Genomic DNA, 25,302 nt, shown 5'->3' with positions numbered 1-25,302 from the left:
ATTAAAAATAAATCCCTCTCAGTAAATTATCCTTACATTGTCAACAGAGTTTTTGGGCTGACAAAGTAATCCTGTGGGTAAGACTGAACTAGAAGATGAAGTTTGCTTAGATTTTAAAAAACAAAAAACACAAAACCCTTTGAATCAAGTTTCCTAACCAAAGCCATTTACAAAACCAGGGAGAAAGAAAGCAGGAAGGAAAAGAGAGGGGCTGGCTGGGGTGGGGAGGAAGAGCACGGAGCTCCGGAAATGCTGTGCCATGCTATCAGAAATGAGAAGCAGAAGGTGAGCAGTAAAGTGTGCTTTTCTGGATGGGGAGATGCAGATGGTTAATTCTCCCAGGCATTCCTGCTAGGTCCAATCTCACTCCTCAGCCTCAAAAAGACTCTAAGAAGTATTTCTAGTGACATCTCCAATGTGCACAAGAACAAAAGTTTTCAGAGCATGAAATGCCAAATCATGGCAACCAACGGCAACAAGTATTCTGAGATGGTGTGAGTTATTAGAGAAATGGGAGCTGAACTTCCATATCATTTCCTTGGAAATAAAACAAGTGCAACCTGGGACTTCCCTGGTGGTCCAGCGGCTAAGACTCAGTGCCTCCAATGGTAGGGGCCTGGGTTTGATCCCTGGTTGGGGAACTAAAAGAATTTGCATGCTGTAACTAAAGATCCTGCATGCCACAATGAAAGACGGAAGATCCTGAATGCTGCAACTAAGACCTGGTACAGCCAAAGCCAAATAAAATACAGCAATAAGTATTAAAAAACCTGCAATCTCTGAATCCTAATTAGAGGCTTTTCCCAGCTAGGACATGGACCTTAATGTCAGTAAGAGATTTATTTGTCAATTTTTCTTTTTTTGAGGAGGTAGCATATGCCAAGAACTGTCCAAAACATGTGAGATGTGAGGGTGAGTAGAGCAGAATAAAAAAAAAAAAAGAAGTCTGTCTTTAAAGAGTAGTAGCTTGTTCTCTAAGATGACAGCTAAAAAGTTCAACAAAAGGCAGGCTATGGTTCAGAAGGACACTGAAACAAAAGGTTATCTATGTACCCTTGCACAAAAACTTAGTGTGTCTACAGGTGTTCTTTTTTTCTCCTGAAAGAGGAAGGCTGAAAGGGGATATGAACACCATCTGTGAAACCACCAAGGAAGCAGATGGGGTAAACATAGGTTTATTCAACCTAAATCCTTAGTGCGCTAGAATTACAGGCTGCTCTTTGAAATCTGAAAGAGGTAAATTTAGGACATACAAGATCAAATATGAATTTATACTGTCATACATTCATGAAATCTGAACTCAAGAAGACAGTATAGGTTGAAATAGAAGTGGCTTTGTGAAATGGGAAAAAGAGACATAATTCTTGTTTAACAGCATTTTTAGGATACTACCGAAGTTCTAATCCCCACAAAGCAACACAACAAAACCCAAGCTAAAGCAAGTGAGAAAGGATGTTTGCTCTCCCTAACAAAGGGAGAGAAAAGACAATGTCAAAACTGGTGAGATGGTTTCTTTCTTATTTTAAACAGAGACACAGTGATTCTTGGAGAATCTAATAAAGTTTGAGCTTGTATTCTGATACTCTTTTAACTGACAACCTTTCTGTCCTGACAACTCCATAAATCAGTGGGCTCAGGGCCTGTCTAGACTCCAGCTTAAAAAGATGGATCTGGATGATTAGAGTTTGATACTTTGAGATCCAGACTTTTCAGAAAAATAGGTGAATTCGTTGCCTCCCCAAAGTCTAGGATCAGAGGGATAAAATGCTGACAAGGGCTTGAGATCCTTAAGAGGAGAATTTTGATGGTCCTATCTAATAATCTAATGAAAACCTAATTAATGTTAAAGAACTTCAACTAACAGTAGTTAATAATGGCACTACAGTGTTGACCCTTGTTTCACTTGCTGTATATTTGCTGTTTACTGTGACTCCTGATCATTTTAAGCTAGGTTTGAATAAAACCAGCTCTGCTCATAGTTCCACTTTTCCTCCTTACAGCAAGAATTTTGAAAAAATAGAAAAGAAAGAAAAACAATAAAAAACCAGGAAGATAAAATAAAAATAAAAAAACTCAACCCAACATATTCATAATTTCAAACAAGTATGCCTGTGCTCTTTTGCATGTATTATTTGCAAGTCTTTAAAGTAATTTTTTAAATATAGTTGCAGTCATAGTTGACATCACTTTGATTTCCACTTTTAAAATGAAATTGGTAGTTCTCAACGTGGAGTTGGGGCTGGGGTGTGTGTAATTTTCACCTTCCATGGGGCCGTTTGGCAAAGACTGGAGACGCTGTCACCGAAGAGTGGGTTGCGATATGGGCACCTCGTGGGTGGAGGCCAGGGGTGCTGCTCAGCATCCTGCGATGCCCAGGAAAGCTCCCTGCAACAAGGACTATCGGGCTCAAAGTGCTGAAGTTGAGAAACCCTGTGTTAAACCTTTTGTACTAAATCACATTTCTAGGATGAACAAGCCTCATTTTTTTTAATGCCGGAATTAAACCCTTCACAATTAATTGAATCGTTTCTCTGACTGTTTCCAGTTTTTCTCTAGGACATCCTCACTCGATTTTCCCCCCCCTGCTGAGTTATTTCCTTAGGATAAATCCCCAAAAGTCAGAAATACTGAATCAATGGGTATGAATATTTTTTCATGTTATACAAGTTATACTGCCATTTTCCCTTACAAGTGGTTTGAATCAAATTACAACCCGCCAGAAGTGTTTAAGTGTACCAGTTTTGCCAAAAACTCAATAGTACTGGGTGTTATCATTAAAAAAAGGTGAGAGGAGGCACATATCTCAGATATAAAATTGTACCTCCAGTTTGCCTCAATTTGAATTTAAATTGCTACTCAGAAATGAATATTGTTTCCATATGTTTTCTATTACTATCATTTTTGATATGAATTATTTATGTCTTTTGCTTATTTTTCTAATTGGTTTTGTTTTCTTCTTATTTTTAAAAAAGATTTACTTATTTTTTTTGGCTGCTCTGGGTCTTTGTTGCTGCATACAGACTTTCCGGACCTACTCTCTAGTTGCGGTTCTCAGGCTCCTCTCATTGTGGCAGCTTCTCTTGTTGCGGAGTGCAGGCTCTAGGGCACTCAGGCTTCAATAGCTGGGGCTCACAGACTTATATGCTCTGTGGCATGTGGGATCTTCTGGGACCAGGAATTGAAACTGCGTCCCCTGCATTGGCAGGCAGATTCTTAACCGATAGACCACCAGAGAAGCCCAATGTTTTTCTTTTAAAATTGAATGTGATCTTTACCAAGCATAGATAGTAATACTGCTGTAGTTACTGCAATTATAATTATTTTTCTTACTTTTTAAAGAAAGTTTTACTTTCTCCCCTCTCAAGATAGATATGTTAACCCTTCCTTATAGAATTTTAATTTACACTTTTAATAATCTTTTTAGATTCTGCTCACCTCACCCAACCTTTGGCCTCTTACATAGAGAGGCCCTGGGGAAGAGGAAAATCTCTAGTGATTGAGGTCAGCCACCGAGGTAAGAGCAGTGCTTCGTTTCTGATGGTATCCCAGGAACTAATTTCCCTTAATCAAATGAAATGCCTTAGGAGGAGCCACAAGGCAGAAAGGAAAATATATGTGAAGAAGAATACCAAATTCTGTGAGGAGTTTGAAGGACCTGCATTAAAAAAAGGGCACCATACCTTTAGGACTTCAGAACTGGAAATGTTCCACATGCAGCTATTAATATGCAAAAAATGCCTTCATAAATACTTGATTCTGTTCACAGTGGGGAAGCAGCTCATTTGAAAGAGGAAATGGGAGCTTGGAGTTGAAACATGTCTGCTTGTCTCCTTTTTCTTTTTTCATTTCTCATCTCCGAATTTCCTCTTGTAGGCTTCTTCCCCACCCTTTCCCCACTAAACCACCTCCTTCAATTCCTAGGAAGTGGTTGACGTCGGTTGCTACTCCTCTCTATGGATTTACCGCCTAGGCCCTGATTCTCGGCCAGGTGCGGATGAGCTGCCGTCCTGTGTGCTAGAGGCAAGAGCTCTCGTGACTCCTTACCCCCACAGCGTCCACCGCCTCTTCGGAAACGCACAGCGGAGGTTTTAAAATCCAACCACTAGGGGGCACCAGAGGCAGCCTCCAGAACTGGGTAAATCCAGGAACCCAGGCACGTCCTGCAAAGCGCTGTCTGGCTTTCTCACCCGCCCGTCAGAAATTCTTTTCCAAATCGAGGTGTGTGACTTCTCATTTAAAGCATGGTGATGCCAAAAGATTCCTCTCAGCACACTGATATAAAAGTCAAAGTATCTTGTGTGACTGAACTCCTAATATGGTCAGATCCCAGTGGTGGGAGGGGGCGGGGTGGAGGGGGGAGTGGAGGTGGGAGTGGGGATTCATGGAAAGGAAAGAAGAGCAGAAACTGCTGGCGCTGATAAAGATCAATTTTGTGTGATACCCTAGCCTGCTTCAGAGAGGGAAGGCGACACTGGAAGGAATCTACTACGTTTGTCAGTGGCCCATCAAGGTACATAACTGAAATCCGCTGGGCAGAAATTTGTTTCTAAATCCTTTCCAGATGCTTTATAGTAAACATGAAATTAGCCATTTACATGGAGTAGGTTGAGGAAGTAGTTAAAGTTGAAGTCAGTGATTAATCTAATAAAGAGCCATTAGCCTCAAGAAGTAAGGGGGTGAGGAAGGCATGGAAGGCACCTCCCCCTCTCAGACCTTACCCCCATTTTCTCTGGGTTTGGAGGCTGGTGAGACTTCCTAGACATTTCCTCGATGGCTTTCCTTTCTGGTACTACTTCTCAAGGAAGCAAGACTACTGCAACTTGAACAAACCAACAGGTTCTGGTGGGAACAACTCCCGTCCTTTCACAAAGCGAGGATGCGGGCAAGTCTCAGAGTGAGTGGGTTTGCCAGAGCCTCACAGAGGAAACCCAGGATTAGAGTTGAAGACCCTGGGTCTGGTGTTCCTTTTTCTGGCTGCAAGGTTAATAATTCAGTTTAGGATTTAATTTGACGTGGCTGAGCCACTCTTATTGCAGGTGATATGAGGTCTCCTGGAATATAATGATGGGGCTGTGTGAATTTGGAGTACATGAGGTATTTGCAAGGCCTCTGGAGTCATGGAATTATTGAAATACAGCATATTTTCCTCAGTCACAGTCTCTCTTGAAGAAAACCTTTCACATTCCATATAAAGGGTATCTTCAAAACAGGCATATTAAAAAAAATGCAAATGTTGGTTGTGTGGCTCCTTAGTAGCAGGAAGGGTCGACTCAGTTGTGTTTTAGCTCAGGGGAGGCCTGACCCAGGCCTGGGGTCCTAACAGCGAGAGTTCAGGTCCTTCCTCAGAACCAACTAGGCACACACAGGGAAACAAAGTTACTTTTATTATTACTGTGTTTTAATGAGTGTGAGGGAAGAGGAGAAAGCCAGGAAGTTGGAGATAAGGGAGAAATAGAGGCCATGTTGGTTCATCTCTCAACCACCAGCACCCGCCCCAGCCCCCCGCAGGGAGAGCCCCGGGCTGTGCTGCGTCTGCTGAGACCCGCAAAGTTCTAGGAAATACCCTGAGTTGTCTCTCTAGAGTGAATCTCAAGGCAGTGCCAGCTTCAAATCTTTAATTTTAAGGAACCAATTTATAAATATTTGTAAACATATGTCCTCGAATCACTAATAAGTATTTTTTTTTTAAATTTTATTTATTTATTTGGCTGCTCTGGGTCTTAGTTGTAGCATGTGGGATCTAGCTCCCTGACCAGGGATCGAACCTGGGCCCCCTGCACTGGGAGCTCAGAGTCTTAGCCACTGGACCACCAGGGAAGTCCCACTAATAAGTATTCTTAATCCACCCGGATAAAGCATTTTTCTCCTTTCTTCACAGTCTCCTTGCATTTTTTTCTTAGTTGCTATTTTTTCTCTCCCCATTGGGAATGAGAATTAGAGTAGGAAAAAAACAGGCCCATTGGCGCAAAGTCTTAGTCCCCACTGCCTCCATGGAGGATGCCTTTCTGTGTTTCCCTGTTCCCTTTTGACTTTGCAGAAGTCAGGGAAAGGCCTCTTCAGCTTATTCGCGCTTATGAAGAGCCAGACAAAACAGTCCAAGTTGAGTTAAGACATTCCAAGTCTATGAGTTAAGGAACCTCTGTGATTTTATAGTCTGCTTGTCTCATTTAATTGATGAAGCAAATGAGGCCCAGAGAGGTGAAGAATCTCACCCAGGGTCACACAGCAAGCAGGGACAAGAACCTCAAAGTCCCGACTACCAGTCACTTGCTCATGCAGAATCAATACTGTACCTGATTCTCTGGCTTTTGAGTCAAAGGTGAAGTCTCATTAAGATTCATATGAAGATCTGTTCTGGATTCAGTATTTACTATGATGAAAATCAGAGAGAAAAGGGTCAAGGTTGTCAGATATAGTCTCATGAATTTTTATGTATACAATACACCTACATACCTAGTTCATATGTGTAAGACTATAAACGTACACATGCTTATGGCATTCATATTTACTTACCAAATAACACATGTAACCTCTATAGGCACAGTCTAAATGCTCCATTTAATAAAGTGTTATAGACCTTATATTCAAATTTCTAGTTTTCTTGTTTTGGTTGCTCTTTAAAAGAACAAAAGTAAATTCTTTGTGCTACTAAAATTCAGATAAAGCTGAAATTAAAAAGGAAATATTGATGGAAAAAAATCTGCTGATACTGTTGAATATAAATTTTGTATGATCCGACTTCACTGAAGTAGGAAAATGCTTCTGCAACCTTCCAGATAGAGAGATCAGAGCCTTCCCTTTTCCTCATTATGTGGAGGGGCAATAGGAGAGGTGGAAACACAAGCAAACAAAGGCAAAGGTCAAAACGGGGCTGGTGGGAGGGGACTAACAGAAATCTTGCCGCTCACCCAGAAGCAGGCACATCCGGACAACCACATGGGCTGGCGTGTAACCTTCATGACTCCCCTCCATGGTCGTGCTGTCATACTCGCTATAGGTGTGGAAGCTGAGGCTCAAAAGATAAAGTAATCCACCCAAGGGTGTGCAACTAGTGAGGTTTTGAGTAAGGATTTGAGTCCAAGACTGCCAGACTCAAACTTCATGCTGTTAGAGGATAGGATTTATTTTGTTTTTCTTTTTTTCCCCTAAGAAAGTAAATTTCATGTCTGTAAAGGAATGTTTATTTGAGGAACAGATTCAGCTAAGTGCATGGCTCCTCTGAAAAGGATTTTAGTCTCTTGTACTGGACTAGTGTCCAACACAAAGTTCTTTACATACTTGCTACTCCTAAGTAGTTCTGTGATGAGTCTGGCCGTATGCAATTCTGCATCTTTGCCTCTTTGACCTGAAGCCTCTATTCTTTCTTTGTGGGCTGACTTTCCCTTTCCCTTTTCTGTTGTTTCTCAGCTGTTCTATCTTGCTGGAAAATGGCTTCTGCACAGATTGAAAACATTTGTTATTTGAGATAACTAGGGAAACTGAGGCCCAGAGAGTGATTTCATGTGATTGGCTCAAGGCCATACCTTGAAAGAGTGCGAGACCAGAATTTGAACCCAGACCTCCTGACTTAGTATCTCCTACTTTTCCCCTCCACTTCACACCTCCTCCTGTTAGCCTCACTTGATCTTGCCACATCACAGCTGTTTGGCCCTGATCCATCCTCTGGACAAATCCAGCCCAACAAAATTGCGTTGCAATGAGGTTCACTTGACCGTGGCTTGGAAGGAACCATGAGTCTCTTAGAAAAGAAACTTATAAATTCTAATGCATAAGGGAAGTTCTTGCAACACCAGGAGAATGAATCAGTCAGCCAGAGTTCAAGAAATGTAAACACGTTTTTAGATAGGAGACTGAAAAATTGCTTAAGACTTCTCCATCTCTTGGGTCAAGACCCTGGTAATTTACTGAGGTCCAAGCTGTCAAGGAGGAGACACAACTCAAATTGCATTCCTGGGAGATAGAGCAATGGGGGTGGTAACACTTCCTCTCTGAACCATGTGGCAGGATCTGCCCCTCTTATCAAGCTGAAGAAACTGACTAACCCATCAACCATTGCAGGCAGCTGGGTGTGAATACAGGCACAGTTTTTTCCCATTATTCCTGAGCTGGTGTGTACATTCACAGACCACACACTACACAACTTCCAGGCCTGCCTGAAACTGGGAGCTCAGAGTCTTTTTGTGGTGACCATTTCTGCCACTAAAGAGATAAACAAAAAACACATCCTTCCCCTGCTGCCCACCATTGGGCCCAAGTAGATTTTCAAATGCTAGCATTAATCTAGCGGCAGGCTTTTAGCAAGGAGATAGCATTCCTGCCAGATAATCGGGCAATTTCAAAGATGACCCTTGCTAGGTGGGGTCTCATGCCAAACCTCTTTTGCCTTCTTCAAATCATGGGATCCTTCAGCAAGCACTCAAAACTTGAAAAGCAGTAAAGAGCATCTGATACTAGCATGCAATATAGATGCCTTAAAATTTCACTCAATTTCGAGAGTAGAATGGAAATATATACTATATGCTACCATAGGTAAAACAGATGAAAGTGAGTGAAAGTGTTAGTTGCACAGTCATGTCCGACTCTTTGCAACCTTATGAATGATAGCCTGCCAGCCTTCTCTGTTCATGGGGATGCTCTGTGCAAGCATACTGGAATGGGTTGCCATGCCCTCCTCCAGGGGACCTTCCCAACCAGGGATCCAACTCACATCTCTTATGTCTACTGTATTGGCAAGTGGGTTCTTTACTGGGAAGCCCTGGATATATGTATACCTATGCCTGATTCATGTTGATGTATGGCAGAAACCAACACCATATTGTAAAGCAATTATCCTTCAATTACAAATAAAAATAAATTAAAAATTTCCTTCAATTTCAATCTATGTTATTGTTGTTGCTGTTCAACCTATGTTGCTGCTGCTAAGTCCCTTCAGTTGTGTCTGACTCTGTGTGACCCCATAGACGTCAGCCCACCAGGCTCCACCATCCCTGGGATTCTCCAGGCAAGAACACTGGAGTGGGTTGTCATTTCCTTCTCCAATGCATGAAAGTGAAAAGTGAGAGTGAAGTTGCTCAGTCATGTCCGACTCTTAGCGACCCTATGGACTGCTGCCCACCAGGCTCCTCCAACCTTGGGATTTTCCAGGCAAGAGTACTGGTGCCATTGCCTTCTCAACCTATGCTGGCCATGTTTAATTCCCAAGTTGTTGTTTATTGTTTTAAATAAAAATGAAACATGGCTATATTTATTCTGATTGTTTCAGAATACTTATTTCTCTTGGTATAGGATGCTCATCTGATATCAAAATAGAGACTGAAAGTCACCTTATCAGGCAGAGTGGGCCACCTGATTCCTTCCCAGTTGTGTGTCAGTTCTTGTGAGAGAATGTCAGACCTGCAGGCTCCAAAGGGGTCAAATGCTTGGTGGGTACAAGGGCAGGAGCTATCAAAAGTGCTGGCGGGAGCCTCTTAAATTATGCATAGCGTCTTTTTCCATCATGCTGTTCCTGAGGCGTGAGTACCCTTTGACCGCTAATGTTCACTCACGGAACTGCCCCCATAACTTGCAGTGGTTCATCATTGAGGGGATGTACGAAGATCATGGCATCCGGTCCCATCACTTCATGGGAAATAGATGGGGAAACAGTGGAAACAGTGTCAGATTTTATTTTTCTGGGCTCCAAAATCACTGCAGATGGTGACTGCAGCCATGAAATTAAAAGACGCTTGCTCCTTGGAAGGAAAGTTATGACCAACCTAGATAGCATATTCAAAAGCAGAGACATTACTTTGCCAACAAAGGTTTGTCTAGTCAAGGCTATGGTTTTTCCTGTGGTCATGTATGGATGTGAGAGTTGGACTGTGAAGAAGGCTGAGCGCTGAAGAATTGATGCTTTTGAACTGTGGTGTTGGAGAAGACTCTTGAGAGTCCCTTGGACTGCAAGGAGATCCAACCAGTCCATTCTGAAGGAGATCAGCCCTGGGATTTCTTTGGAAGGAATGATGCTAAAGCTGAAACTCCAGTACTTTGGCCACCTCATGTGAAGAGTTGACTCATTGGAAAAGACTCTGATGCTGGGAGGGATTGGGGGCAGGAGGAGAAGGGGACAACAGAGGATGAGATGGCTGGATGGTATCACTGACTCGATGGACGTGAGTCTGAGTGAACTCCGGGAGTTGGTGATGGACAGGGAGGCCTGGCGTGCTGCGATTCATGGGGTTGCAAAGAGTCAGACACGACTGAGCGACTGATCTGATCTGATCCAATGCCAAACAGATCTCAGAAAGTACTTTTGCCTTCCCACAGCTTTGCAAGTGGACTTGCAGCAGAAACCAGTGGGAGGAGGCTTAAGAGTTAGTCTTCATACCTTCATGGTTTTGTGTTTTTGGTCAAAAATGGAAAATGCAAAGGCAAATTCCAGATTGTTAAAAAAAATTCTTTCCAGTAGAAATGAAACCATAAAAGGAAGGATAATACTGGCCCCTTTACATAGCCCTGCTGACCTTTCCTTAAGAATAGTATCTAAAAATACTTTATTTTCTATGATATGACTCAAGATGCTTATGACCTGTAGAGCTTTTGTTGTGTTATAATAAATCTTGAACCTGTTTGTTTAATGCAGGAGATCAAGACCCAAGATGGCCTTTTGGTATTGTCATTAGCAAATTCTTGGAACAAGATTTAAGGTCTTGTTTATGCTACACATTTTCACTTTAAATCTTCCTGGATGAGGAGGAGGATGAGATGGGCATATCAAACAGTTGCTTAAGACCTGTGAAAGTCTCCAGCCTAAAGATGTACCCCAGGGAACTCTATTAAAGGAGCCAAGTAGACAGATGTAGAAGATATGAGTCAGCCTGGGTTTAAATATGGAAATGTCTAGTTAAATGCAAGGACATTATTTTTATTCCAATTTGAAATAACTTTTTTTACTTACTTATATCTTCTTAGACCAAGGCTAACTCAGTCTCAAGAGTCTAGCTTTGGGAATACCAACTTCTCTCAAATGTTCATAAATTACTTTTTATGGAGAGGTCCAAAGGTGCGTGGCAGTTTACCAAGCCCCAGATGGAAGGCAAATTGAAATTCAAGTTGTGTAGCAATAAAATATCAACTACACTCGAAATCCTCCAATTGACATACATCATACGACTAATAAGGATACTTGTGGTAGAAGATGGCATAGAAGAAAGGAGTTCAAAGAGGCTGAAGGTGGAGCTACATACAGAGTGGCCAATCAATTCGGTTCAATATTCTGTGGAAAATACTGTCCTTGGACACTTGCTGTCAAGCAAGTGTAGATCTCTGGTCTTACCCTGCTCAATCCATTGTCTACATAGTTGGGAGAGTCATTTCTCTAAAATAAAAACCTGGTTATGTCAGTTTGTGTGTAAACAGGATCTCACAGCCTTTAGGATAAATTTCTTTGTTGCTACCTATGAGCCTTCCTGATCTGCTCCTGTCTACCCCACCAGCTGCATTTCTCACCACTTCCTCTCTTAAATGTACCCTGAGGTCTAGGCACTACGAGCTACTTACATTTCTCCCATGCCACCATGCTTTCTAACCTTCTTATGGTCCCTTTTCCTGGAGCATTCTTTCATCTTTGATACGGCTAGTTCCTATCTATATCCTTAGAAACTCAGCCTTCTTAACCCCCAGACTGAGTTAGCATGTACTCCCCATGTGCTCTCAGCACACTCCACTAGTCTGGATGACTTTAAGGCATGGACTTTATCTCTCAACTCTTATGCCCAGCACATTATTTGGCATTAGTAGATGGTCTATCAGTGTTTGTTGGATGAATGAATGAGCAATCTTTATGTGTCCCGTAAAACAGATGCACTAATCCTTTCCATTGGACATGTTCTGATGCTGGTGTCTTCATTAATTTTCAAGTGAGGGATTTCTAGGAATGAAGATGATGGCAAATGTAAATCCTCAGGCCATAGGGAGATGTGTGAAGGAAGCAAGAGAGAAACCAGGAGAAAAGAAATCCCTAAGAAAACCTCATGCTTCTTTATCGTCCTTTTTATGAGAAGGTAACACAAATGTCTGGAGAGTGATGGAACAGAAAACAGTATTTATGGATTACTAGTTAATAAAAGTTATCATTTTTTAATCACTCTGACAGGACAAAACTTAATATTCTTAACTTTATTACAGCTGATACACACACATACACACACACACACACCGAGACATCTTGAAATCCATACCAGCCTTAAAGTGCATTGTGCTAATGCACACTTCACTGCTTGAGCAAGGCCCTGATCCCTCATGCATGTCATACACTTAATGGACAGTGGATCCTGCTACTATAGAAAGGACACTTCCTGAGCATTCCAAGAATCCTTAGATTTGTGAATACTCCTAGTGTGTATCACATCCCCAGTAAAACTAAACTAAAAATGAAGAAAGAGGGGGAGCTCTTCAGACTCTTAATGAGTTGATAGATATATAGGGTTTGAATGATTTATAAAACTATTTTTTGGCAGAGAATCATCAAATTGTTAGACCACTTCACTTTCTCTTAATCCCATTACCAGTCACAGCAGTTGGTATACTTTTTAGGGCCGTTAAAAAAAATCAAGAACTTACTTCCCTGGTGGTATAGTGGATACGAATTCACCTGCCAATGTAGGGGACACAGGTTCGATTCCTTGTCTCGGAAGATTTCACATGCCCCGGAGCAACTGAGCCCATGTGCCACAATTATTGAGCCTGTGTCTAGAGCCTGAGAACCCCAACTAAAGCCTACATGCTACAACTACTGAAGCCTAGAAGATTTGCTTGGCAACAAAAGAAGCCATTCAATGAGAAGCCTGTGTCCCACAAGGAAGAGTAACCCCAGCTCATCGCAACCAGAGAAAGCCGCAGCAACGAAGACCCAATACAGCCCCAAACAAGCAAACAGTGTTCTTCTTTTAAAAAAATTAACTTCCCAAGAGCTCCTGCAGATGTTACAGTGAATATAGACCACAAGGCTGAGACGCTTTAGTGTACTCACTAGCTTCTGTCTCCTAGCCTGGCCATATCTATAATTTGACTTCTTACCTCTGTAAAATGATAGATTGTATGTGTCCCTGACTTCTGAAGTCATTTGCAAATAGTCAAAACTGTCCTTCAAGTACACAAATACCTAAAGTCTGTCATCTATATAATTTTTAAAAATCCCATCATTTTTATCTGAAAATATTCCTTGGGGCAGAGATCTAGATGGCAGAAAAGAAGGATGTGGAGCTTACCTCCTCCCACAAACACATCAAAACTACATCTATATGTGGAACAATTATCATAAAAACTATTCCTTAAAACCAAATGGCCAAGAAAACAAAAAGTTGTTAGAGCTCTATAGATTCTGATGAATAGATGTTTTAAATTGCTCTTTAAAACTCAATCCCAGAGGGTATCTGGTATTTTCAGAGTAGTGTTACATCCATTTTCTTAAAAACAAATGGGGAGTGTTAGGCTTAAAGAGATGTAAGAATTTTTTGTTAAGGTCTTTGAGCAAATCAAGGGAACAAATAAGTTTCCTCTATTCTAAGCCCTGAAGCAGGTAGTCTATGCTTCTATGGGTAGTCCCATCGGAATGGGAGTTGTCATTTAACGGGGAAAGACTTTCAGTTTTGCAAGATGAAAAGAGTTCTGGAGACTGGTTACACAACTAGTGTGAATCTACCGAACACTACTGAAGTGTACACTTAAAAACTGTTAAGATGGCAACTTTTATTTCCTGTGTATTTTGCCACAATTAAACAAATGTCAGAGGACAGAAGGAGATGAGGAATTATGCTCCAGGCAAAGGGAACAGTGTGTTCCAAAGCTTGGAAATGAGAGAGAGATTTGCATTAGCCTAAGGTCTTTCAGTTACTAGGAATAGAAGAGAGAAGGAATTAAAAGTTTTCTTTCCTTCCCCTGGATACAAAGCTTGCCATGGGGCTGTTCTGAAGCAGCTCAGGTTTGTCTTTGGCACTTCACCATTTCCCTTCCTATACTTGTCTTTTTGAATCTCTTTTTCCATTTAGCTAATATTTTCCTGTTCATCCAAGCCCTCCAATGTACCACAACTACCAGGAATATTTCAACTCTTAAAGCTCCACTTATTCCCAAATTCTCCAACCTTGTTTCCATCCCATCAGAATTTTTAGTCCCTTAGGGCAGCTGTTCTTACCAGGTTGTGAGAGGACAGTTACCCGATTAAACACATTTTTACTAAAGTGTGAATGACTGTTAGCTTCTCAGAAGTATCAACCTTTTAAGAGACTACTTCAGAATTCAAAGTGAATCTATTATTAGTGAGATTTTAACAGTAGAGTGAAGTGAAACTGTACCATTTTCAGCCATATTAGGAAGAATATTTTTGATCTGGAGAGCTACCCTGTAAACAGGCTTATCTGGCTTGATAATCTATCTTGGCAGTTTGGTTCTCCCAAACTGTTCTGACTTTGTTTCAACTTCTTTCCATATCTCTAAAAGTTATAAATAATTTTTGGTGTTATCCACAAAAAAGTGTCTGATGCTGAGTAAAGGTCATTGAAAGGTGAAAAGGATGTGCAACAGAAATCATTTATTAGTGTGAGTCATTATTAAGTTAGGAACTTCCTAAGCTCTTGTATGTTAGGCAGACACATACCTGTCTATTCTATTTTACATTTTATTTAAGTATAGTTGATTTACAATATTGTGTTAATTTCCACCTTACAATAAAGTGATTATATATGTGTTTATATATGTATATATACACAATATTCTTTTCTATTATGGTTTCTCACAGAATATTGAATATAGTACCCTGTGCTATACGGTAGGACCTTGTTGTTTATCCACTGTCTATACAGTAGTTTCCCTCTGCTAATCCCAAACTCCCAATCCTTCTTCCCCACCCCTGCTCCCCCTTGGCAAGCACAAGTCTGTTCTCTGTAAGTCTGGAAACATGCGTGTTTAGATTGACATCACCACTAACCATGCATAGTCTTAAAAATACAGGTTCCTATGGTTCAGATCCCAGCTTCACCAGTTAGGTGTATGACCTTGGGCTAGTCACTTCACCTCTCTGAGCCACCTTGTCTTAGATGAAAAGTGAGGACAACGATAGAAATTACCTCTTATCATTGCTATGAGGATAATGTGATCTAATGAATGTGGAACATTCATCACAGTGTTTGGCGTGTGGAAGACAGATAGCGATGGTAGTTCTCATCTTGATCGTCCTCATCCTTCCCTGGAGGGCTCCTATGAAGAGTTGCTTTGGCCCAGTTCCAGCCCAACAAGTGAGAATGAACAGAACTGGCCCCGGCACTCTTCCCACCATGATCAGGATGTCCCCCCAAGGAGAATGGCGAGAGGACCAATGCCGGGCTCTCTGGTGTTCCTCTGCTTACAGATTTTGACATTGGCAAGCATGTGACAGTGCTTTTCTCCTTCAAATTTTGCCGTCTCTAGCAAAACCAGTGCCCTCCACCCATCTGGCTCCAGCCCTCTGTCTGTGGCCTTGCTTCCTGTTGCTATAGCAGGTCTCTCATGCAGGATTCATCCCTGCCTGTCCCAAAATAAGCAGTGAGGAAGACCACACACATTTCTCTATTAATCAAAGACTATTTTTAGAAGTGAGAGAAAAATCTTTACATAATCATCCTCCCCCCTGGTTTGAAGCAGAAGCAACAGTCGCAGCAGCTGGAAGATGAGCTTCAAAGTCAAACCTATAGTTCCAGTTTTTGCTTATTTCTCCATGGGGGAAACGAAATGGAAAAGGAAGCATGGAAGAGGCAGAACTGACCTCACTCCTGCATTTAGAGCACAAGCCTGAGAACCTTTTCCGGATAGTTTTTTAGTTTGTGGATATGAAATTTGAACTGTGCCCAACCCTGGGAGGCAATACTCACCTCGTTATAATGTGAACTGTGCAGCGTTTGGTCTGCAAAACCCACAGAACATATGTGCAAATTCTCCTTTGGGAGCCAGCTCAGCACAGGCATTTGGTCTGACTTTTCTTCTCCCCTAATATTTACACTCAGACCACAGCACCAAGACTGCCCATGAGTAACTCTAGAGGATGCTGTATTTCTTAGACTTTCTATGAAAGGAATCTTATTTCCTACTTACTGCTATATTTGGGGAGAAACTGTGTGCTTCTGGAGGTCTGGGTATGAAATAAAATGTATATGAGTCCAATAACCCAGAGGAGAAGTAGAAGTGACTCTTTAGGGGGAAATCTTACCTTTTAGTAGATGTTGAATACTAGATTCCTCCTCTCCGTGGCCGGCATTTGAACTGACAGATTCATAGGCTGAAAAACAATAAGGGTTTTACCTGAGTCTATGAAAAAAGTCTTGCAAAAAAGCTATTTTCCTTACCCCAAGACGGGGGAAAACACAGTGGGATGGCTTGATGCCTAGGTCTCCTAATGAATTAAATACTTTTGAAAACCCTTAGATGCCATCATTGAGGGAAGGCTGATCTAGGATTTAAAAAGCATGGAAGAAATAAATAATATTCTTATTTGAGGTGTTGAGGGTGAAACCCTGTAGGTACTGTGACGTGTAAATTCGGAGAGGCGAACCTGCGACAGAATAAGAACATGAAACAGTTAACTCCTGACACCCGCTGTGAGGAGATGCCCAGATCTGAACAGCAGATGTGCCGTGGGGGCCCCAGTGCGGACAGCGACGGGGGGATGACAGACAAGCGTGAGGAGCCCCCGCCTCCAGCTGTAGCCAAATTCAAGGGTTGGACCAGGGAGACAGGAGGGCTTCTAGCCCATCTGATCCCAGCCAGAAAGACAGACAGGCTTTTGTAGAGCCCTGATGAATTTTTTTTGCAATCTCTTCAGAGTCACTCTGGATGAGAAATATTCTCCTAGCTGCCCTTGTCAGTCAAAATGAAAACTAGTTAAAATAATGGCTGAAGAAGGTAGGGTTAACAGGCCAGAGAAAGGCAGTTAGGGGAGAGGTAACGGATAGCAAGGAGATCAGCTGAGTGGATCTGAAATGGGTCTTTTAATGAGAAGTGTGTGTCTGTTTGTCAGAGAGACAAAGGTGTGAGATATCAGAAAGATAGAAATAGGGAGGAAGAAAGTCATAGAGAATCAAATACATCTGAAAAAGATTTTGAGACCTATCTAACTCCCCCGCCCCCACTCATTTCCCTATACATGTTTGTATTTATATGCTTCATCGTCTCATTACTGATAATACATATTACCAGAGACACTGCCAGAAAAGAATGTTTGGTTTTGCTGATTTGCTAAACCATTGTGGGGCTTGCAAAAGCCTGCTCCTTGGCGCTTTCCCACCCCGTCATTGCATGCGCACAGCCACAAGCACACACATATCCTAGGCTGAGCATGGCAACTTGGGATTCTGAGAGGCAACACTGAAGAGAGAAAAAGCCATAATTAGTGTTAATTGTTGACCCTACAGTTCAAGAATAGATGCTCTGGAGAATGGGAAATGAGAACAAACATTAATTATTGAGTAGGGACCTTGGAGACAGGCACGCTGGATTAAAAGGAGAGAGATAAATTGCATAATGAATGTTAATTTTCCCTCAAAGAATTGAGTGGTCGGTGGTTGGAAGGGAAAAAGAGGCTAAAACAATCATGAAAGAGAAAGCTCAATGTGTGTCAGGGTGAGAGGGTGCAGGAGGGTTATACAAACACTCTCCATCACGGCTTGCCCCTTCCTCCTCACAGCTCCAGGGAATCTGTGATCAGGGCTTTCCTTAGAACTCTTGTTATTTACCACAGTCTTCTGTAGGGATGCTCAACCAGTTCCCCAAGAGCACACACGCCTGAAAACAGCCACAGTGCATGACAAGCGGAGAGGCAGTTTATTTTTACTGTGGAATTTATTTTTTGTGCGTGTTGGTGGGAGTTTGACTTTAAATCAAGGGAGCTGAGGGAACTGAGGGCCACACGGGGAAGGACTGTGGTCCTGTGTGTGCCCCCGTGGGGGGACTCAGGCTCCAAGGTCTTGATTTTTGTTTTACCTTAATTATAGCACACAAGATGCATGCACATCCCCCCTAACCCCAAGGTAATCCTTTTAACTGAAAGTGAAAACAGAAAATGGTAGTTTGAGTACAAAATTGGAGAGGAGGATGTGCTAAGTCGCTTCAGTCGTGTCTGACTCTTTGTGACCCCATGGACTGGTCTCTCACTAGGCTTCTCTGTCCAAGGGGATTCTCCAGGCAAGAGTACTGGAGTGGGTTGCCATGCCCTCCTCCAGGGGCTCTTCCCAACCTGGGGATCAAATCCAAGTCTTTGAAGTCTCCTGAATTAGCAGGCAGGTATTTTACCACTAGTGCCACCTGGGAGATGAGAACTGTAGCCAATTTTGTGAAGAGACTCTACACACAGGCTTGTCACTGGCTGCTCAGATTCAACGTGCCAGTGACCCTCCCCACATGCGGCTGGTGGCCCTGGGGGCCGTCGCCTTGCTACATCTGCTATGTCTGCCCACTGCCTGCCATCCAGGCCCCTGGCAGCTGCTGTCTGGATGGTTCTGTAGTCGTCTGAGCACTTGGCCTTTTCTCCTGCCTGCTGCTGGCACGCCTATTCCTGACATCCCTCCTCAGGCATCTGTGGTTTCTTGTTGCCTAAAAAGCAGCATTTCAGCTCTTTTCTGGTGCACAAGGCCTTCCCTGGCCTGGTCTTGGTCTACCTTTCAGCCCCATATCCCCTGCACCACAGGGCCTTCTTACAGACCACTCATCATTTCCTGCATGGACTCTGCTTTCCTATCTCTTTGGTTCATGCTGGTCCCTCGCTGGGTCATGTCTTTCTTCTTTGTTTATCTACTTCTACCAGTTTCTTAAAGGTCAGTGCAAATGGGAATTCCTCTACAAAAATCCTTTCTCATCCCCCAGGTTAGAATCCATCACGCCTTCCACCAAGGCCCCTGCATTCTGTTGTTTAGGCCGCTGTGACAATGCTCACCTCATTCTGCCTTGTGGGAGAGTCAGTTGCTTGTGAATCTGTTTTCATGTGGGCTGTGAGGTCTTTGAAGGCAGCAGCCACAGGGCCTGGTGCTGAACCCTGGGCAGTGGAAAGAGAAGAGCACCATTTCTGGAACAGATGGGCCTGGGAACAATTATGCTGAGCTGTTCCCCAGGGGCGATTAATGTGCACAAGGGGGTTAACCTTGTGTTTCAGTTTCCTCACCTGTGATGTGAATGAAAATACTCCCTTCATTGGATTATTGGGATGATGGAATGAGATGACATAGATGCCTGAAGATGTCTGCTCTTGGTATTAACATCCTTTTCCATCCCTTGAACATGGTAGGCATCCTGTCCATTGATAGAGGAGTCAGGCACAATGTAATGTGTCTTTTCTGTTTTAGGTCCAATGACATTTTATATTGAAATTTTACTTAATATTTTACAAGATGTACTGTATGTATGATCTGGTTTGGTTATCACAAAGCAAAGCAAACTAGGATGGCAGGTATTGTCATAGTTGCATTATATTAAGGAATGTGGTGAACTGCTGTAGGCTCCCCAGGTGGCACAGTGGTAAAGAATCTGCCTGCCAATGCAGGAGATGCAAGAGACGTTGGTTCGATCCCTGGTTGGGAAGATCCCTGGGAGGAGCAAATGGCAACCCACTGCAGTATGCTTGCCTGGGAAATTCCATGGATGGATGAGCCTGGCGGGCTACAGTCCATGGGGTTGCAAAGATTAGGACATGACTGAGCACACACACAAGCTGCTGTAACAAAGAGGTTCAACAAGATAAACATTTTTTTTTTTCCAGGTAAGAGTCCTGAGGGAGGTGGGTAGACTGGGGTGGCGCTGCTCCACAAAGTTATCCGGGCATCGTGGTTCCTTATATCTTTTGGCTTCATCATCCCCTAGAGCACTGCCCTTTTCCACATGTTTGAAGTTACTTCACCACTACAACCAAGTCCAAGGGGAAAGAAGAGGAAGAAAGAGGAGGAAGAGAAGGAGGAGGGCAGTGGTTTCTTTTTAAGGAGATGACTCAGAAGTTGTACACATTACTTCTGTTCACATTTTATCAGTCACACCTGTCATACCTGGCTGCAAAGGAGGCTGGGAAATATAATTTCTAACCAGGCAGCCATGTGTTCAATTAAACTTCATGGTGAAAGTGAAGTGAATTCACTCAGTTGTGTCCAACTTTACCAGGCTCCTCTGTCCATGGAATTTTCCAGGCAAGGGTGTTGGAGTGGGTTGCCATTTCCTTCTCCAGGGGATCTTCCCAACCCAGGGATCGAACCTGGGTCTCCCACCTTGCAGGCAGATGTTTTACTATCTGAGCCACCAGGGAAGCCAACTTTATGGTAGGAGATTCTAGAAATAATAGGGATAATGGAAAAATATATATTGGGAAACAGATAAAATCTTTGCTACTCACAGTTTCAATCAATATTTATGGATAGTGTTCTGGGAGTACCTATGGTGTTCTCTGGTGTATTCAGAAGTAGATGTGGGGGATATATCTATAGGAATTTTAAATCTCAGAGGAGAATGAAGAAAAAGAGTAAAAAAGATAAAAAAGTGAGGGAATGCCTGGTGAGAGACCCAGGTAGTAAGAATTAGCAGAACCTAAGATAGTAGCAGTCAGTGTGGGCTTCGATGGTCAGGTGAGGTGGTGCAATGAAGATGGGACTTCAGCTAGTCCTTAAATCCTAGAAACCAGAGGCAATAAGTTTTAAGGAGAAGATCTTTGGCCTTAGTTGTTACAGGAAGATCCGGGCTTGAACCTTAGATTTGTCACATAGAATCTGTGTGACTTTGAGCAAGTCACCATACCTCTCTGGGCCTCAGTTTCCCTTCCATAAAATGAGTTGTCAACTGTGGTCTCATAGTTCTAGTGACTCTGCACAGACCCCACAGCCAGGAATCATTTTAGGAGGGAAAGAATTAGCTGGGCTCTGAAGAAGTTGAGGGGGTGGGCGCACAGTCAGGCCATCCTCACTTTAACCAGGCAGCTCTGCTTCTGTTTTATCTATAGGTATCCCCAGAAAAATCTGTTTGATAAAATGCATCCCCTACTTACACGCTGATGAACGTGATGCCTACATTCCCTAAAGTTCTATGAAAAATTGTGAGGGGAGTAGAATTTACAGCCTCACAGGCTCTGAGAGAAAAATATAAGTACATATGCAAAAAATAAAGAGGAATTAAGTATTCTTCAACACTTCATATTGAATTTCTTCTCAAAAAAGAGAATTTCCAGCAGATTCAGAAAGAACTGTTATTTTTAATATTTTTCTTCTCTGGAAGGCATAAAGTGGTGATAATATCACATTTTCAGCCAAATACGAGGGAGGGGAGTCTTTGTACTTAGAGAAAGCATGAGAGGTTTCTGTCAAAGGAGAGGAGACCGCCCAGAGGTTTTCAGTGGCGCTCTGCAGGTGGCCAGCAGAGCACCGTCCAGCGTGGGCTGCTGAGGCTGTGCTGGGTTCACTGCGGTGAGGGAAGGAACTCCGCTTCGCTCTGAAGTCCTAACAAACCCAGTGATCACTGCCCTGTGGTCCATGGGACAGACCCAAATTAGCCCCACACCTGGCCTCCTGGGAACTGCCCATGATTTCTGCAAGAGGAGGAGAGTATATGGGTCAGGACTCAGTAGAGAACAGAAACCACCAAAGTATTTTAAGAGGAAATGAAGCTGCTACAGAAAACTTGGTGTTTCCAAAGTTGCTGCAGCAGCTGCCTCTTGATACCAAGTCTTCACCAGCTGGCTTGCCGGCATTAAGTAGCCAAAGTGCCTCTACCTCATTTCTGCCCTTCAAGCCTCATGCAAGTGCATCTATTTGGCAGAACCTAATTTGCATTCAGGGCTTCCCTGGTGGCTCAGATGGTAAACAATCAGCCTGAAATGTGGGAGACCTGGGTTTGATCCCTGGGTCAGGAAGATTCCCTGCAGAAGGGAATGGCAACCCACTCCAGTGTTCTTGCCTGGAGAATTCCATGGACAGAGGAGCCTGGTGAGCTACATTCCATGGAGTTGCAAAGATTCAGACATGACTGAGTGACTAACACACACACACATTTGCATTCAGTCTCCCTCACTGCAAAGGTTATCTGGGAAATGTGGTTTTCAGCCTGCCAGCCTCCAGAGTACAGGAAGGTTCCCTGGAAGGAACTGTTGGGTGCTAAATGACCATATCCAACCACGTTTTCCTTTATTTCAACATCTGAGATCTGCTAAATCCACCAACACGATTGCTTATTAACAAACACTGACTGGGCAAAAGGGTCTTATCACCACCCAGGTTTCCTCCACCTTCCTTTTTACATGGAGATGGAAGGATTGTGGATTCAGAATGAGGTTTGGGAAATGAAAACAAGAACAATCATGAATTATTGAATAGCTGATATCCTGCTTCAGGATTTAGACAACAGAACTCCTTTATGGAGAGAGTCTCCTTGGGAAATGGGGTTATTTACTAACATACAGCATCATAGCTGGAAAGAACCTTAGAAATCATCAGTTTAGCATTTTCCAAAGTGTGTTCCAAACTAGTTAGATGCGCATGACACTTTACTCAAACAAGAAAGAATTCAATGGTCAAATAAGTTTGGGAAACACTGCATATTCTCATCTTGAGGAGCCATAACCCATATTAACATAGTAGAGGCTCCGGCAGGGAGGAATCTGCTTCATTTTGGCCCACTGGTCTCCAACTTATTTAGTCTCAGAATTTTTTTTTAAAAACAGAATGCCTGCTAACCTTCCGAGGACTTGAATTTCTATGGGACATACACTGGGAGAACTGGAATGAATTCCAGTTCCTCTTTTTCCATACAGAGAAGCTGAGTGCCAAAGCAGTGAATTCACTTGCAATGATCACAGAAATCAGGGTGATAGAGCTGTGGATAAAACCCAAGACTTTGGACATTTAGTCCAGAATTCTTTCTTCTTCATGCTGTCTCATCTAACGGACTTCTCCACTTTCAAATCTCCAGGCATCTTTGCTAAAGCAACAGCTGCTAAGAGATAGGCTACTCAGGGAAAAGTGCATTTTGTCAAATATCCTACCAATGTGGAAGGATCCTTTTATCCATGAGTCCCAACAACCAACCTTATTACAAAGGACAAATGGGAAGAACACAGAGAAAGTCAATCACTTTGCCTTTATATAATATTTGCCTTCATATAATCAGTGTTTTGAGAGTAACTGGGATATTCTTGAACCCTTCTTTCTGTTTACCAAATTGCAGACCATCAGGAAATGGCGCTAGTATATAATCTATTATGAAAACAAATTATCCCCAAATCTAGTGACTTACTATATTTAGTGATATAGTAAGCCTTTATTATATCTCACACAGTTGCTATGAGAATCTGGGAAACTCTTAGGCTGTGATTCTGGTACAGTCTTTTGTGAGGCTTCAGTACAGTGTCAACCAGGGATATAGTCATCTGGAAGTTTCATTGGGGCATGACTATCTCCTCTCATGGTAGCTCATGTCTCAGAAGTCACACACCATCACTTCAGTTTATCAGAAATGAGACTCTATGTCCAGCCCACACTCAAAGGGAGGAAAATTGGGCTCCCCCTTTTGAAGAAACAAGTGTCAAAGAATTTGTAGACATATTTTAAAACCACCACACCAAGAAAGAGCTGCAAGAGAGAAAGATGCTAATTAAATGACCAAAAACCAAGACATGATTTGGGGGTGAAAATCCATTTAGGACAAGAGAAAGTGTTAACTGAAAACTCTAAAAGAGATGAAGAATTTAAATTTGCATGGGGCTTGGAGTCCCATACTGAATCATGGGCACAGAGATCCTTGAACTTCTTGCAATAAAGAACTCAATTAAAGATCTTCTAAAAGAAAACTTCTATTGCTGGCATTGTGACTAGGGGAATAAATGAAGGATTTGAATCAAGGATAAGCAACTTGAAGTGAATATCCAATGTTTTGACTTGTATCCTTCCAAGTTAAAATTTCCTTTCTTAAGCCTTTGAATTTTCTAAGTGTAGCAACATCTCAACATGACCAAGAGGGTCAAATTCCAGCTCAAGTCTTCACATCTTTTTTTTTCCTTCTTCTGAAGGTTTATACTTATTTCCCTATGCTATCTGAAAGCAAGATATCATGATCTAATTGCTTAAGAATTTATTTCCAAATAGATGTTGACAGAGTCTGAAAGTTTCAGAAAGATCAGACAGATCATATTCCCACTTTTACCCAAGGCTTTTTTTTTTTTTTTTAAATTAAAAAACAACAACTATGATCTCCAAAAACTTTCCTTTGTGGCACCTGGGGTATTGCGTCAATCAACATGCATTTCTTGGACATATGATAAAGATAAGAAGTTCTCTAGGACTCTTCTAATATATTTGGGAGCTCAAAGGAAAAACAGATGTAGATAAATGCAGTAATCAAAAAAGTGGGGTTGAGAGAGAGAAATGGACTGAGGCTTCACTGGGGCAGTTCAGTGAGTTGAGGAGGATTTATTTAGGACGATATCCCAGAAATGATGAGCCTTCCCCTGGAACTTAAAACGATTCTAAATATTTGAGGGCAGTTTAGGCAAGGCTGGGAGACAAGAGAAGGGAGACTGAATGTTTGAGTCACTGGACATATGAGAAAAGGGTGGGCCTGAATATAGTGGGAGGTGAGATTGGAAGAGTGGGATGGGGATGGTGATCAAGATGAATGTGAACAAACAGCTGCAAAGAATTTGGTGTGGTTGGAGCAAATCCTTTGCAGGAATTGAAATTTTTTTCCAGTATACTGCTTTTCAAAACAAAACAACAAGGCTTTCCCATTAGCAGAGACTCTTAGAGAGCTGGACCTGTTCTACGGGCGCTTGTGGGAAATGTGGGTTTAAGGGTTTCATCCATCACCCTGGGCCCTATCCAGTCACCATCAAGACTGCAGGTCCACCAGCCTGCAGTATATGGAGGATGGGATAGAGAGTAGGGAGAGGCCAGGGACTGACTGACTGATGGACTGATGATTCATTTGTTCATTATCTAGCTAGCTCACAGTGGATGTCCGTAGGTTTGAGAGGCAAGTAGGATTAAATACATTGTTCAGGGGAGTAGGACAAGATAGTAAATTTTTTTTTTTCCTTATGCGAGATGGTTATTGCTCAGAGCAAGTCTTGATTTATTCAGCATAGATTTCATTTCTCTCTCTCTTTCTTTCTTTTGTGTGGCAATCATTGAAAGATTTTTTCAGTAAACATTTGCTGTGATCCTGTGACACTGGTGTCAGGGACCGCGCTAAGTGCCAGGGACACCAAAATGACTGAAATATGATATTGACAATGTGACAACACACTTAAATATGTAACTTGAAGATGTTCCCTTTTGC

General features: G+C 42.4%; 1 protein-coding gene across 4 annotated transcripts in view; it reads right to left on the bottom strand.

Annotated features, from left to right (window-relative positions):
* KIAA2012 (KIAA2012 ortholog) overlaps window positions 1-25,302 on the bottom strand; it is a 126,276-nt gene that overhangs the window by 62,306 nt on the left and 38,668 nt on the right. For all 4 annotated transcript variants that reach the window (XM_061381696.1, XM_061381701.1, XM_061381711.1 and 1 more), the window contains 2 exons: window positions 16,220-16,288; window positions 6,294-6,370 (listed from right to left, as the gene is read on the bottom strand). In XM_061381696.1, coding sequence (XP_061237680.1) covers window positions 6,294-6,370; window positions 16,220-16,288 — 146 coding nt within the window. The remainder of the gene's footprint in view (window positions 1-6,293; window positions 6,371-16,219; window positions 16,289-25,302) is intronic.

Source organism: Bos javanicus, chromosome 2, assembly GCF_032452875.1.
Source record: "Bos javanicus breed banteng chromosome 2, ARS-OSU_banteng_1.0, whole genome shotgun sequence".
Classification (NCBI taxonomy): Eukaryota; Metazoa; Chordata; class Mammalia; order Artiodactyla; family Bovidae; genus Bos; species Bos javanicus.
This window is presented reverse-complemented; position numbering and strand designations above follow the sequence as displayed.